This window comes from Lasioglossum baleicum, chromosome 5 (genome assembly GCF_051020765.1).
Source record: "Lasioglossum baleicum chromosome 5, iyLasBale1, whole genome shotgun sequence".
NCBI classification, from domain to species: Eukaryota; Metazoa; Arthropoda; class Insecta; order Hymenoptera; family Halictidae; genus Lasioglossum; species Lasioglossum baleicum.
Genome location: NC_134933.1, coordinates 15052784 through 15069320, shown reverse-complemented (window position 1 = coordinate 15069320; position 16537 = coordinate 15052784). Strand labels below are relative to the sequence as shown.

Sequence of the window (16537 nt, the reverse complement as noted above, 5' to 3'; positions counted from 1 at the left end):
TCGATTTTTTAAAAACGGAGGATATGTATATTAATAATTAATATTACGTCGAACGTGTGCATAATATTTAATTCCGTTTGATATTTTATATTATTTCCGCCAAAACTGTACGAAACTTTTGTTGGACCAGTATGGTGGCAGCACGGTCTCATAAAATGTGACGTGCATGATAATTTCTGACAGCATTTGAATTTCATTTTACATATCGTGTGTCTATTTGTCTCCGAAAGTAAATTACTTTATAAAATTGTATAAGTACAATTATTAAAAGTATTGCTGTAACACGCGAACAACGAATTTAGTGTGACTGTTGTAATTTAAAAGTATACTTTACGGCAATAACTTGTAACCCAATGTAAGTTATTTTGCATTAAGCATTTTCTATAGCTTTCTCGATTTAGCTTTGTTTTTTATTTCTGTACATGTGTCCAAATCTATCGTTACATTATACGTTTCTTTTCTATATTTTTGTTATTTCTATCAGAGTATTTAGAAGCTTTTGTTAGGTTAACTTTCAGACGACGCCGAGATCATATTTTTTGGGGTGGGGGCAGTAATTAAGAGAATGTGGATAGGGAACACGAGTATATGTATATCGTCACCGTTAGAGAATAATTTTCCCGAATTTTCATTAACTCTCTCTCTCTCGATTCGTACGTGCTATTGTCTACAGAAATTTATGTATGTTAAATGCTTCTGAATTTTTCTGTGAAACAATATGTATCACTGATTTTTCTTATAACAATACAATATGGGATATTGACAAGCTATAGTTGTAGAGTTAGTGATTTTTTCATTATTCTAAGGCGTGAATCAACTAATTTGTAATTTATTGTTTAGAATGGGAAGCAGCAGCCAATTGTATAGTCTCTCTTGGGGAGAATTCAATTCATCGTTGGCTTCTGCGGTACAGCTATTAAGAGGTCACGGCGATTTGGTGGATGTTACTTTGGCTGCCGGTGGACGTAGTTTTCCTGCACACAAAATAGTTCTCTGTGCAGCTAGTCCCTTTCTTCTAGATTTACTAAAGGTTTTATTTTAACTGCGATTACTTTCACATATATAAATATTAGTACATTGGCAACCATTTAAAATATTGTCTACACAATATATCTTTAAATATTGAGAAAAACAATTTTTCATTCTCCATGGTTGGCAAAATGTTAATGTAATTACTTATGATATTCAAATAATTTATAGTATGATTGAAAACTTATTCAGTATTGTTTCTGTTTTATACAATTAGAGCACACCATGTCAGCATCCAGTGGTAATGCTAGCAGGTATAGGTGCAGATGATTTAGAATCTTTATTGGAGTTTGTATATCGAGGCGAAGTGAGCGTAGAACCGTCTCAGTTGCCGTCTCTGCTGCAAGCTGCTCATTGTCTCTGCATTCATGGACTAACGCCACCTACTATATTGACTGAAGTACGTTTTGCAAATCAAGTAACTAAAAACAATGTTCATACGCATCTGTGTCATGTCGTAAATTGTAAATAGTGAAATATATTTGAAATTAATTAATTGTGTTTATACAGAATGGGGAGGAGGTACCCGTATCAGCGATACCAACAACGAACGAAGCTTTGTCAAAAGAAACCTCTAGTCCTTACTTTCCGTTAAAACGAAGAAAGAAAAGGAGAAAGTCTTCCTCATCTTCCGGGAAATGGCCACGTACTGGGAATAATGCAGATAACGAAAACAGGCATATAGATGATCATAAGGACGACGACAATACTGAACATGGTGACGACACAGGTAAGAAATATGTTAAATTATATATTCACTCCCTTTGCAAAGAAGAAGGTTTCTGAAAAGGAAATGGTAAGGCAAGTACCATCCTTTTTAGATCTGTAGATAAAGTAATTACAGGTTTATGTAAGTAATACATGTTCTGTTGTAATTTAATACAAATTATTATATTGTCGCAATAAATAGCAACGTTTTTCTGTTAGCATTTTTTACGAACGGTCTGTGTTTATTGATTTTTCGGATTTCCGCATAGATATTCAATCGATATATTGAATTTGGTTTGGCTAGAGGAAAGAAAGGAAAAATTGGAAATATCACTTGAAGTTGAATGGAAGTTGCGACGTTAATAATTGTGTTTGGTATCCGATATATTATTTTAGTGTGCGAACGAGTATAAAATTAGTGTACATACATACATACGTGTATATTGTATATTTGGATTGTATGATAAGGAAGGCTTCAGTGTTTTGATATTCGAAAACGGACACAAGCACAACCATCGATCGGGTTGAACTGCGGCTAATCGATGCACACCAGGATAATGCTATTCGGATAGAAGATAGAAGTTAGAAGTTAGAAATACTGTTCAAAGAGAATAATACATCAGTTCAGCCCTGCAATGGTAATGCTGTGTTTGTGTCTGTTAGCAGCCAGCGATCGATTGGAATATTCGAATCATCGGAGTTGTCATTCGCCTCGTGCTCAAGAAGCGCAACCGATCTCGATGTCGACAGAAAATTCCCAAGCAGGACCACATCAGGATCAGATATCGGATAACGAGTCGCATCTGCACACTTTAACGCCAATGCAACCGTACTCTCCGCTGCATATACCACAATTTCCCGGGCCTCTCGGTATGGGTTTTCCCCCTGGAATACCGCTGCCGTTGGTTAGCCAGGGCTCAACTGCTGGGACGGCGTCTTGCGGGCTAACTGGGAACATGAATTTGTCGAAAATACGCGGTGCATCCGATTGTCCAGGCGTTTGCCCGCTTTGCGGTGCCACGTTACGACAGGCGAGAAATCTTCGGAGACACCTGTTGTCGTCCTGCAAATATCGGTTTAGTAGTAATTCAGTTCAGAATTCCCCGGCCGACGCGATGATGATCGAAATAAAGCCCGAGGTCGAGTTGTCCGGTTACAATGAGCAATCGATGACATACGGGACCGACAGCGGCAGTAGTACCTGTGAGCAAATCGTTTGCAAGCCCAGTCCACTTCCTTCCCCGACCTCGCAAGGGCCGAACGTTGTCTCCCCTCAAAGCAACGTCTCCTCGCCAACCATTGCCAGATGAATCGACAAACGGTCCCGACCGTTTCAACCGGATAATTCAATGCGAACAGAATTGTTCTTTGGTTCTGTTACTGTGATTCGGAGAGGAGTCTATCTTACATTAAACTTACCTTTTTTCAGTGATTCTCAGTGACACTATTGTTTCATACTGATTCTACGGTGAGAGGGGTATAATACCGATGCTGGGGGAAAGAAACATTTCAGTGTATCTTAAATTAAGGTTGTGACTGACTCGGTGGTCGGATCATTTCTCCATAGGAAGAAATTTTCATTCGAACAAAATGAAATGAGAAAATATACCAATAGGACTGCATACAATGCAATGCAATCTTTACACAACGTCGTGTGTGACGATTATATTTTCGTAATGTAACGAGTATTATGTTTTTATTTCTGTTACTTTACTATGTTCCAGAATCTGTTTATACGATAATAAATCACGTTAAAATTGTTTATCAGCTTATTGTAATCTCACTCGTATCACTCTGTACGTTCCTTTATTCGTACCCTTAGATTTGCTTTAATTTTAGTTTGTGTTATGTAGTGTGTTCAATTGAAATTAGTTTAAAATCAATTGCAAAATTTGCCACCGAACAGACAAACAAACAGACAAACAAGAAAGCGAGCTAATACAAACGTGGTAACATTGCACGTGTACAGTTTCACGCTAATCTAAGGAAGTAGATAAATTCGTTAGTAGTAGTTGAATTGTACGATGTAACAATACAAAGCTAAAGCAAAATACGTTTCCAAACCTGTAACGATATTTGATAAACGATCATTTTTTCAATGAAAGTTTCTTTCTACGGAAAAACAATAAAATAGAAATATCAATGAAATCTCAAACAGACTTTCTAGACTTGGTTAAATTTCTATCGACCGTGATTTTCGGTATCTGCGCATTGGTAATTTCATTTAAGCGAGCGTAATCATTTCTTTTTGTATCGTTCGAATGTACTTACGCGAATCGATGATTTAAAATATTCTATAGGAGGAATCGTCTAAATGTTGTTTTAAACAGTTTGCTAGCACGAATTCGTTGTTACATTACTCGTATAGTTTATTTTATATTTTATTTCCATCCGAATGGTGGTTTTATTCACATTTTTTTACGAATCCAGAGACATTTCGCGTGGAACAGTTATAAACAAATCTTCCAGGTTAGCGAGTAAGATTTAGAGTATTATAGGGATAACAGGAATAGCGTTCGATAAAAAATTATGCATAGTGACAGCGATGGTACAAGTATTTGCAAAGTACTTGGACGTTTTTTATACCTTTCGTATATATTCGTTCATGCGGTAATTCCCTTACGGAATTGAATAATGCAAACGGATAGAATTGGAGTACATATCTCTATCCATCATTCGTTTATATCATTGTTTGCCAGCATCGTCGAGATTTCTTATCGTCATCGATGTCGTAAACGGTTCAATACATTTTTTTACTGGTGAAAAATCAAGTTCCTAGAAACATCATTTATTCGTTTCGTAATTGTCGATACACAGACTGACGTTGCGTTTCACAAACGGTCGTGTATAGATCGAAATGCGTGTTTTGCGTTAGCGTACCTAATCGAAATTAGATAACGAATTTTCTCAAGGGGATAGTGAAGATTTATTTTCATCGAAAGCATTACTATTCTTGGAAATAAAAATCATTATATACAATACTTCGACGATCAATCATTTTTCGCTACACTGACCACGAAGATGGGTCACAGGCGACACGTTCCTGCGACTCTTTTCATGTTCTCAAGGGGTTACATATGCTTCGCTTGTTTTCTTTTTTTGTAAATATAAAATTATGTTTGACTATAAGCGGATATCTTTCGTTTACTTGTATATGTACATAGTTGTATGGTGTTCGATGTAAATATGTAACCCCTCGAGCCAGTTTCGTTTTCACGGAATTAATTCTAGGAGATGGGTTGTCCAAGGCAAGAAGCATGTCCGATCAGCCAGCGCCTTGTCCACTGTGCGGTGCAATTATACGCCAGTCACGAAATCTGAGAAGACATTTAGAACTTCTGCACTTTGGGTTCGGTAGCAACGGTAAATCCAGTGTCCACGCCAGACACCGAAGGACCAGCAGAACAAACGATCTCGTACGATCCACGTTAGCGTTTATTTGTCCGCCGCACATCACGAGGACCGACCATCCTAGAACTATTGAGAACAATGACTTCTCGACGTCTCTTTCCATTGCCTCGACGCTTGCTTCCAATGTTTCAGGTGAAAACAGTTGCCTAAAATACGAAGCATAGAACGATTGATACAATAACATGCGTATCGTCCAAATTCATCCTTAAAGACATCGCACTGAGCAATTCTACGTTGGCACGTGTCCCATTCAGAAGAAATAACGAGAATAGACCAAACTGGTGATAGCATATCGAATGATACTGTATCAATCTTCCTATTGTTTTACATGATAAGTGTACGAGTATGAGTACGTATTGCACGATGCTTTTTATTCTGAAACAATGCTTTTATTCCGGAATATATATTTATGAAAAAAGATCATTGTGTTATAGAAATTTGTATCATCACGCAGACAGCGTATGTTTCCAAATTACATCGAACACTTTCCAGACTTATTGTGTTATCGTCTAGCTTCATTTCCGTAGCTTTTCGTAGATGCGACTATTTACGTGATTAATAAAGTTGACGATGTAGTAACACTTTAGTCCTCGATCCTCAGTTATCGATGTTTAATGTTTTGCGGGCTTGTTATACTATCGTCTGACTTTATTTTGATAGCTTTTTGTAGATGCGACTATTTACATCAGAGCTGGGGGAGTTCTACCCCGCTATCACGTCCCCACCATTCATTTTCTGGTCTCCCACTCTTCAGCATCACTCCTTCCCAGTTTGACTTTATTTCCAGAATTCTCACAGAATTAGACTAGAATTTAAACGACTCATTTTAATCTGAAAAATGTGAAAAATATCTTGAGAAAGGTTGTATAAGAAGATAGTTGAAAATAAAAAAGTTAGCATCGCATTGGTATTTTAAACAGTACAATAAGTTTGAATTTTTGCCGACCGTCGCGGACTTTCTCACACGCTTTCTCATCCTCTTCTATAAAGTTACTCCACACCGTTAATGAAACCACTAGATACGGTTGAAATTATATCGTGTTTAGTGTCATTTTAATCAGAAAAGTGCCACAAATAAGTTGGCGAAAGTGCCATAAAAAAATAATGAAATATAAAGAAGTTTTCTAATTAGATTAGTAGTGGTTCACACCGATATACCCGACCCGGTATCTGACATAGAACGGTCTCTTCCGCCGGACTTAGAGTGGGACTTTACTGTACTTATTTCATAGGAGATCAGTTGAATGGTGGGGGACGCTGGTAAGCACTGAGAACAAGGGAAAGAAACAGTGTGCGGCCCATGGGCCGCTAGTTCCCCGGCTCTGATTTATACGATGAATACAGTCGAGCAGTAGTTGCCTTTTAGTCCACGATCACCGATTCTCAATTCTTGATTCTCAATACTTGATGCTGGATCCTCTTATGGCCTCCTCGGTGAACATTCGAGAGGTGTATAATTAAGGCGTTTTGATATGTTTGTATTCAGGAGGTTTGGCGGGACCAAGTTCGAACTCAGTCGCAACTGGAGATCAAGGTACGAGTTCGGCGCTACTTCCAGGTCCAAGCTCGTCCGCCACTTCCACCACTTCTGTTAATAGCGGGATATACGCATATTCGTCGGACAGTAATGTCAATATGTTAAATTGTGTGTCACCTTCGGCATCGTCTCTGCCACCATCGACCCTTTCCTCTCCACACGACATGCTCCGATACGGCGAAATTTTGAGAGCTGGTATTGCGTACCACGAATTCTCGAGATAGTGTGTCAAATAAATACAGCAATCAGCAAATCGATGTTACTTCAACCTTTTCGACACTTTCCCTCTTTTTAACATACCTAATGCTATATTGATATACATTAACGATAAGTAGATACAATCGTTCCGGAGAGCGACTTAACTATCGCAATTTGTGGAGAAATGAATACAATTATGTTGTGCAAACATATAAAAAAAACCCATCAGACTAAATTTGAAATAATGGGTAGTAGTTACTGAACTGGGGATTTTTGTGCAAACTCAAAATAGTTTGCATCGATTGCAGGAAACAGTATCAGATGATTGCATAAGTTCGTACCCGATTTGAAAATAAAATTCAATGGTTAGATTTTAAATAATACAGCGTTATTAATCAATTATATAGTCACCATTCATTTCTACAATTAAGAATTCTTTTCTACAATTACAAAAGAATCGTGACTAAATGTACATATTTTTTTTATACTCCGCCGTGCAGTACAGTTTGAAAAATCTATGAAAATCGGTCACGAACTTAGAAGCTATGTTGAAATGACCTGATGTGTAACATTTGAAGGCGAGTCTCAATCACGACGAATATACAATCATTTCCCTGGAAATTGCGACGGTTACTTTACTTTCCGAATGAGCCGTATTTGTCGACGAACGGCGAATAGAACATTATTTTCATGAACCATTCGTTCGCTTTTTGTAGCTGAAGAGGGACATAGATGAATGTTACATTAGAAATAGGTAACTAAGAACGCATGAGATAATTGGATTATCTCATAATAATTCATAAGTCGATCAGTCTTTCTTGAAACTGTACAGTAAAATCCATAGTCGCGCATAAAGTGGAAACTGGGAGAGTGATTCACTAATTCGAATTTATTTGTCGAATTATCACTTATATTAATTAAAAATAATAGTGAAAGCATTGCAAGACAGCAGTTTAAAATACGTGTTTATAAATATCTCGATTACAAAATTCCAAATATATTTATAAATAGGTTTCCTGCATGAATATAAATATAATACAATGTCTTCAGATGTTTTTATTACATTAAATTATTGTACTTTGAAAGGTCGAATTAGCTTGAAGGACACTTTCTGCAGTATTTTGCCCGATTAAGTATCCTAATATTAATACTGGCACCATGCAGTTGTTGCAAGGAAACGACAAAATTTACCGTGCTTACAAGGAAGTTCCAGTAAAAAAAAAAACAACCTCCCGAACGGAAATTTGAAAATATTAATGTCCAAATATTCGTGTATTTATTTTAAATTTTCTTTGGAGTTGTTTGTATCTACGGGGTAACTTGCGAAATCGACTCTCACAGCGTTCTCTTGTATCGCGAATCGGTGGTACTTTTTCAATGAACAAGGACGGAAAGAAATTACAAGGTATAATAAAACTGAATGGATTTCGACGTTAATACTATGCTGAATAAATCGAGTTATTGTCACAGCCTTCCCTCCTGTCTGAAGCGGTTTCGAAAGATGAGCTCGAGCGAATTATCCGAGTGGCGTTGCATCGTTGTTCCATCGAAGTTGGGATTTCGATCTCGCGAATTAAATGGCAGTGACCACGGAAGAATAAATCGAATGGCAATAACCGTTCGGATCAAAATTACTGTTGGATATCGTGTAGCGTGGTAGATGGAAAACGAGATGACTATTATTTACGACTAAACTTATAGTAACATAAGACGTTTGCGTATTTTCCAAGGGACGATATAATATGCTCGGCATTGTTTCAATCCCGAAAAAATATTCTACGATATCGAAATCACCGAAGACACTTTTCTACACGACGAGATTCATTTCCTCCGAAGGGTTTTTCATGCGACCTACAACGAACGGCCAACCCCTTTCCGAAATTCTCTGGAGATTCCCGCGCAAGAGATTTAAGAGATCATCGAGATATCGCAGCTCGTGAACGTCCTCGCGCAGTTTACTCGTACGGCTAGAAATGTCCTCCATTTTTCGTTCGTCGCACTGGAAAACACGTTTTCGAAGAGGCGTTATTATTATTCGCTTTAATGCTTTTATGTGTAATAAACATTGTTAATGGTGTAACGCTGCGTGTTCTGTATTGACGTTATTATGTATGAATTATTAGTTTACATCGAATGATTGCGAACAGCGTGTAATAACATATTATTGTTATGGTCAGCCAGACACGATCGTTAGTAAATAATTTACAAGCGAAATGCAGCTGAAGCGCACACTTACCAATTGAATTTGTACAGAGTGTTCAATTACAGATGGGAAAAAATTTAAAAGGCCGTTCTCCATGACAATATAAGGCGAAAATGAAGAATAAACAAATTTAGTTATTAAAAATTCGCCTAAAATGTGGCAGCCCGATCAACAGAGATGTACGTTGCGTACGCCACAGAGGCGCGCTACACAGAGCGATAAAATATTTTCGTTTCATTTTACTTGTCAATAGTTTTAGCAGTTTTAGCTAAAAGCAACATTACTTTTCATTTCTTTCAACGTTTTATTTTCTGCGTGCACGACCGCGAATCAGCTGTACAACGATTCATAGCCGAAGTCAAATCAATTATAACGCGATTGTGATTATTTACGTCTGGAGAGAAAAGTGTTGTACAGGGTGTAAAGAAATTACATATAATGCCATAGGATGATTTTACGCTCTCGATTTAGTTGAAATTGAACCAAGGAAGGTGCCACAAAATTGATCTTGACCTTGTATTTTAAGGTCAAAAGGTCAACAATTTTTTTTTCATTGCATCGTATTTTACTCGTCGCGGTTGAGTTGCGACCGATGATTTTTTTGCATTTTTGACCCTCGCGACGAGTAAAAAACGATGCAATTAAAAAAAAATTGTTCACATTTTGATCTTAAAATTCAAGGTCAAGGTCAATTTTGCTGCACCTTCCTTAGTTCAATTTCTACCAAATCGAGGGTCTAGAATGTAGAATCATCCTATGGTAGCCGCGACATATAATTTCTTTACACCCTGCACGTTTTTGATTCAGCCAAAGGTAATCAAGTAATCATTTTAACGCATCGAAAACATGCAGAATGAATAGAATGAATAGAGTGAATAGATTGGGGAGTACTCTTACCTGAAAACTCTGTCGCAGGTTACATATATCTCTGAACATATCTTTATTACTGGCCTGCAGCATTTCCACTCTCCTTTGGAGATTTCGGACCACATTTTCCGAAGTTTCGAGTGCATCCGGGACTTTCGCGTCCGTTTCTATCGACAGAGCTAGCCTGGTTAGCTGATCGTGGGAAGAGGTGATATCGCAGAAACGATCCTCCTCGAGAAGAACCGCCGCTTTTTCGGGATCTGTGTCGAGGACTTCGAGAATTGATACCACTTCGTTAATAGCGGTGCATCGCCCCTGTGAAACGTAATCTCAATTTTAACGATAACTAAACACACCGGTGTACTCGATCATATATATCTTCGTCGTATAAAAAATCATCAGAAATAAATCAATCATAGATTTGAAGATTAATCCTTTCCTTTACAACGACGTAACAAAACTACACGCATGCTTTTTTGGGGCTGTTTTATTGAGCTTTGAGTGGAACGCGTTTTGTACCACAAAATTTACAGTAATATAAAGGGGTACTCCATGAGTGAATTTGTTAAAAAGAATCGTAAATCAATTTTTAACGAGTCGTTGTAAAGCCGAGGCTCCAATCTTCAAGTTTGAGGTAGATTCAACTACGGAAAAATTTTCCAATGTTTTTACAGAAGTTTCAATTTATAGCATTTTTGAAGAAATATGGGTCTTATGGGAAGAAAATTAACAATGTTCGTCGAAAGTAGAGACTTCAAGCTTTAAAATGAGTCCATTGTTGTTTATTGTTGTTTATTGTTGTACCATCTTTTAAACGAAATTATCACAATTTAAACTTCACGGTGAACCCATACTGTAAAATGATTAATCCGTCTCTGTCCGTGTCTTGAGACATATATTTCTTTAAAATGTGACACTATAAATTAAATATATTTTGTTGATTTATATAAAGTGTGAGGCAAAAATGAGTGAAGTATTGTCCTACACTTTCTATGTTCGTATGAAAAATTGGTGTTGAAATACATTTTGGATTGACTGTATGTACCTGCGAGGTGTTCAACTTGTAGTTCGTCGTTGCCAGTTCGTCGGAAAGGCAGAGGGGTGTGTTTTGCAAGTCGCTGTGTGTATCCGAGCTCCAGTCGTTGCTTTGGATACCAGAGGTGTCATCCATAGAGGAGCTACGCGTTTCTATCCTCTTGCAGTCCTCCCAGCTAACGTTCAACCCCTCGTTACTGGATCTCTTATAGATCAAATCCGATGTCTGTACGTCGTTCGGTCTTTTCTGGTCGGTCGAGTTATAGTTCGTTTTCAAGATATCGTGGTCTCGTTCGAGGGTCCCCTTCGAGCTCCTCCAGTGTGGCGAAAAAATGGCAGGCATCGCTACCTCCACGGGAGTGGAAGATAGGAGCGTTCTTAGCTGAGTTGCGCCTAATAAAACATTTGCCAGTTAGAAATGTCCTCGTTCCAAAGGTTAGGGAATCTTTCATAAAACAGAAGATCCCTTTCGCTGGATCAGTGGAGAAAACGGCCGGGCAGTTTTCGCGAGGGATTCGAAAAAATCTGTGCAGCGACTCGACAAGTTTCTTCTTCGAGTGGAGCATAGCACGAGAAGTTTAAGGGTGCAGGTGTTGAAACGAAAGTACGTCTAATGAACGTGAAGCGAAGCGAACCGATTTCACATATTGGTAGACCGCAAAACTTTACTAGGTCAGACACAATGGCTGGGTAATATGTATTCAAGCTAGCTGACGGCAGTCTTGCTCGAACAAGTTTGCGCGATCTGCCGTGCACTGTTGCACGCTCCGCGAATGTCGAACATAGTGTGCTCGCGCGGCCGTGTGCGAGCGAGGGACTCCCCTATAAACGGGCAAAATACCTACCAACTTGCTTAGAGTCGATAAGATAATTCAATCGCCGTCGGCAGCGAAGCGCTTTCCATGGACTTTCATTTTCTAGCATCAGCCTCGCCTGAGAGATGGATAAGTAACGGGGCGATGGAGTGAGTATTCTATACTCCTGAGACTTAACCAGCCTTTCCGGCGTGTAGCACACTCCTCGGGACCGGGACGACTTCTGCGATTTAGGCCCCGCGGATTTCTCGAAGTACTCCTCGGCCTCTTGAACCGAGAACCCCGGGAGATCCTGCGATTTCGCAGACACGTTAAATCACGCGACTAAAATTCGATAGACGAAACGTGTCAACGTACCGGTTCGTTCGCGATCGCATCGCGTTCGATCAGGTCCACGTCGAGGTCCTTGTGAATCATAGACGCGAGCTCTATCTTCTCGCAATTGTCGTTCAAGTCCGGTTTAAACTCCTCCGCGAGAGAATAGGTTTCCTCGTCGTCGAGATCAGAGTCAATGCAGGAGAGCATCGATTCGGACGCTGAATCCAGTGACAAGCAGTCTTTGCTACGGCTCGATCTCGGCGACTTCAGATCGTCTTCGTTGCACAACCGCCATCCGTAGTCGTCCTCGTTCAACGTCGCCTTTAATTTCTCATCGCGATTCCCCCTCCCTTTCGCGAGGAACATTGTTAAAGTCTGTCGATGCGAGTTTCCCGCATCAATCTTCTCGCTGTTCTCCGACGCACGGTGTATCCGTTTAAATCTGTAATCAAACAGACATTAAGTACCGCGCTGCACGGTCCGCGAGCGTTCAAACTTTTCTCGAATGCGTAAACAGATCTCCGTGTATGTGTACACTGAGTCGAAAGTGTTCCGAAACGTCGGCGATAACGGGCGGCTAACCTCTGTTGCAGGAATTTCATTTGTATTTCAAGAAACGAGTTCGTCGAAGAATTGACACGCTTCCAGGCAAACTGGAAGCCGACTCGCTTCGCTTCCATTCACTGTTCGAAATCATTCTCGACGCGAACGATTCGATCGTGTGACGTAAATGTTTATCATCTCAAGTATTGTTTCACCGAACGAAACCGTGATAAACCGTGTTCGGTTGTTCGTGTTCCGTTGACACGCGATAAAGCGAATAAACTGACGGCGGACGGAAGAAGAGAGGCGTATCTCCGATCGAGGTGTAGGAGGCGCACGAGAAATCGAACGGCAGGCCATTATACGTACACTTGGTCGGCTTCTGTGTCGGCGTTGAAGACGCGACGGAAACTTCTAATATCTAAGAGCTGCCGATAATCGAACGATCTTCGAAGCGGCTCTCCCTCGCGAAGCCACCTGATAGAACGGAACGCGTCTTTTCCGCGGCGCGGTGCGGCGCGGCGGGTCAAGCTACTTTCCGCGCGAGTCAGTCAGCCTGGTCACCGCTCGCGAAACCTCGGATCACGATCTCTCATATTTCTCAGATACAACTAGTTTGACAGTCGTTCGAAGCGCTGTCACCGCTGCGCTTCGACTGTCTACGAAACGCCCATTTCCTTGACCACTGGTCGCCATGGGGACACTAACTTAATAAGCCGGCGTCTCTCGTTCTTATTTACCGCCGCGCCGCGCTCTGTTGCTGCTGTCTCGCTATAGCTGTCGTTAACGCATTCAGTATCGCTCCCGAACGACCCCGTCGATTAACATTAATGCGGGCGTTACCGGCTCGTTCAACGACCTTCGTAATTTCATTCTATTATGAAAGCTAATTAACCCTTTGACTGGCCCACTCACGTGTTCCGGCAAAAAATCGTTGGCATTGCGCGACGCGATTCGAGCCCGAGCTAGGCTCATTGTCAGAAATTCATTTGCACGAGCACGAGCGCGACAACAGCTACTAATTGTTGTGCAATGCGTATCAATGTTTTCTATACAGTCGCATTCATACGTGTGAACATATACGTACGGGCGTACCATGCGAGATGAGCGATCGGAAATCAAGCTAAACCAAATTTGCTTGCGAAATTATCCACGTTTGTGCACGCTGTCAGACTACAATCTTATATACGAATATATTGTACTCCCTCTGTCCCATAATAATAGTAGCAAGTGAATATTTAAATGGGAATTATTGGCGAATTAAGCTGTTAGTTATGTTGTAGCGCAAAATTGCGAAGCTTTCAATCAAAATCAATGTTTCATTACATCTGTTATTTGTTTTGACGTATCTTTCAATTTCTGGGGTAATTATTACGAGTTACAACTATTTTTCTAATTTTATCCGCTGATTGAAATCAATTGGTTTTACACAATTGTTGAATATCAACCCATTGTAAAAGTAAGATGAAAAAAGCTCACGCTTATAGGGAAAGTAAAGTTTCGCAGCCAAGGGATCCTACCCACAAGTTTAAATTGCAGTAACGAAATTATTAAAAAAATCAAGAGAAACTATCTGCACACTCAAAATAAAAAAATTAGGAGTAATATTTTTAATTTATTGTTTAATGTAATCTATTAGATGATTGCATAAGTTCGTGCCCGATTTGAAAATAAAATTCAATGGTTAAATTTTGAAGAATACAACTTTTACTAATCAATTATACATATAGTCACCATTCTTTTCTAATTGTAGAAAATTTAACCATTTTTTCATTTTAATGTAACCAGTCTTTAACCAAATCTTTAACCAATCTTAACAATTTAACCATTGAACTTATGCAATTATCTAATAGTTTTTTGATAAAACATCTTTTGCTACAATTATTATGGGACAAATTAAATTCAACAACTGCTACTAATTATTATGACGCAGAGGGAGTATGTAATTAATATAGGCTGCGGATTTTTGTGCAATGCGAACATTCTCTGCATTAATTGCCAGATACTAGAGCTATATGGATGCTTGTTCGTTTCTTTTCTTAATCATCGAAAAATTTCTTTTTTCATTTTGATTTTTCAAACAAGAGGCGGTCAGTAATTACATGGTGATAAACAAAAATTAAGATCAGCTTGAATTTTTTAACGAAATTGTATTTTTTTTTAAATTACCTAAAGTCCTAGATCGAAAATTAGTTTAGAAGATACAAATTCTTTTGTATCTTCTCCCGGCTGTGCTTTAAATCAACAAAATGTGTTTCATTTTCAGTGTCACACAAATCATTTGACAGTATGCAAAATTAATAAATTTGTAAATGTTTACCCTGATGAAGTGGGTTAAATGTTTTCAGTCTGCATATGATCCAGATGTTTTCGTGGTAAATACGTAACATCCGCAGTCTAGCAATTAAACAACAAGTTTTTGGCACGGTTTTCATTCACGTTTCACAGTTCCCTTTCGTCAGGTAACACAGATCCAAGTTATTCGGCACACTTTTATTACGCACAATTTTCTTGTTCAATTTTCGAGAAACACGATTTTTGTGTTCAAAGATACTTGCGGTTTGGAACACGTTACCGAACTTCACGCGAAACCTTGTTGCCCTCTGTGCTCAAATGCGTGCTGAACGACGCCGACGTGCGACAAGCAATGTGGCAATATTCTTACTCGTGCTAGAACGTCCGTCAATCTGCGATGGGTGTCGTGGTCTGTTTGAATACAGGCTAAATAAATATGACAATGCGCGGTACGCAATTGTTACGGATCGACTGGATGACTGTATCACATATTTACGTTTCCCCGGAGTGTATTGCTCCGCGATAGCTCGATGACCCTTTTCGATATTTTTTGTTCGTAGTGAGTCAAGACCAGAGCCGCTTCTACCCATACCGATGATCTTTCAGCTTCCCATGGACATTCTCTGTTGACAAATCTATCGAGAGCTACGTAAATATTTTAACTTGTACATCTTCTATTTGCATCGCTTATTTCCCGTTTATCGAATGTGATAACGATGCGTTTTCTCTTTCGGCTTATCGATGCGCGACGTTATCTTGAAAAGTTTGTTGTATCACGAAATTCTTCTTCAGTTTGTTAGGTAGTTAGTAGTAGTAGTATAATGTGATGACAAAGGAAGATTTAAGTATCTGCAGATTATTTATAGATAATGACATTGATAACAGGTAGTGCTTGCAATTATTTGTCCATAAACTGATCAGAGTTATCTTATTATTGGACAGCGACAACATTAATTATTAATACAAACATTGGCAGAACTTAAAAATAGTATTATATTATTTTCAATCTATTGAATACATTAAGAAGGAAAATAAATTTTTATTTCACTCCCGTTTGTTGCAACTCGGATAGAAATGTTTATTTTGCATAAAGATCCGCTGTCTATTTATTATTATCATATTTCGTAAATTCATATACAGTATAGCGTTTCAATATGATTATATCTGTGGTTGTCAGGAAGAACGCCGCATGTCATATAATTTCACTATCGAGATATTGCCGTTTAAAGTTTAGACCACTACTGTTTTGATATAGGACATCGGTTAAATTGCATTATTTTTTTCAGCCTTTCGAACTTATTTCCATGACCTTTTCTGGTAAATACATAAATCCTGTACCATAGAGCTCAAATCTGTGGTTGCAAGGAAAATCGCCGCATGTCACAATTTTAAAAAATTTGAGTTTATGCATTAATCGAGCTTTACACTACACAGGATTACGTATTTACCAGAAAAAAGTCATGAAAACAAATACGAAAGGCTCAAAAAAATAATACAATTTAACCTATATCCTAAGTCAAAGCATTAGTGATCAAAACTTTAAATGGCAATGTCTCGAAAGTGAAATTATGTGATATG

General features: G+C 38.8%; 2 protein-coding genes across 9 annotated transcripts; one reads left to right on the top strand and one right to left on the bottom strand.

Annotated features, from left to right (window-relative positions):
- Positions 1-130: 130 nt before the first annotated feature.
- LOC143208901 (uncharacterized) lies at positions 131-7340 on the top strand. Of its 5 annotated transcripts, XM_076423841.1 has the most exons (6): positions 422-681; positions 841-1030; positions 1247-1429; positions 1540-1759; positions 4969-5280; positions 6635-7340. In XM_076423841.1, the coding sequence occupies exons 1-6, from the start codon at positions 566-568 to the stop codon at positions 6907-6909; spliced, it is 1296 nt and encodes a 431-aa protein (XP_076279956.1). In that variant the 5' UTR covers positions 422-565; the 3' UTR covers positions 6910-7340. The 5 variants fall into 5 exon arrangements, with proteins under 5 accessions (XP_076279957.1, XP_076279956.1, XP_076279958.1 ...); XM_076423842.1 differs by lacking the exons at positions 422-681; positions 4969-5280; positions 6635-7340 and adding exons at positions 131-355; positions 2401-3499; XM_076423843.1 differs by lacking the exons at positions 4969-5280; positions 6635-7340 and adding an exon at positions 2401-3499 and having other exon boundaries at positions 432-653.
- Positions 7341-8194: 854 nt separating this feature from the next.
- Positions 8195-15439, bottom strand: LOC143208898 (uncharacterized). 4 transcript variants are annotated; one of them, XM_076423833.1, is made up of 6 exons: positions 14985-15439; positions 12161-12563; positions 11834-12095; positions 10999-11381; positions 9984-10268; positions 8195-8882 (listed from the first exon to the last, which is right to left on the bottom strand). In XM_076423833.1, exons 2-6 carry the CDS (start codon positions 12485-12487, stop codon positions 8691-8693), a joined length of 1449 nt encoding a protein of 482 aa, XP_076279948.1. In that variant the 5' UTR covers positions 12488-12563; positions 14985-15439; the 3' UTR covers positions 8195-8690. The 4 variants fall into 4 exon arrangements, with proteins under 4 accessions (XP_076279948.1, XP_076279950.1, XP_076279947.1 ...); XM_076423835.1 differs by having other exon boundaries at positions 15240-15439; XM_076423832.1 differs by lacking the exon at positions 14985-15439 and adding an exon at positions 12704-14892.
- Positions 15440-16537: the final 1098 nt, after the last annotated feature.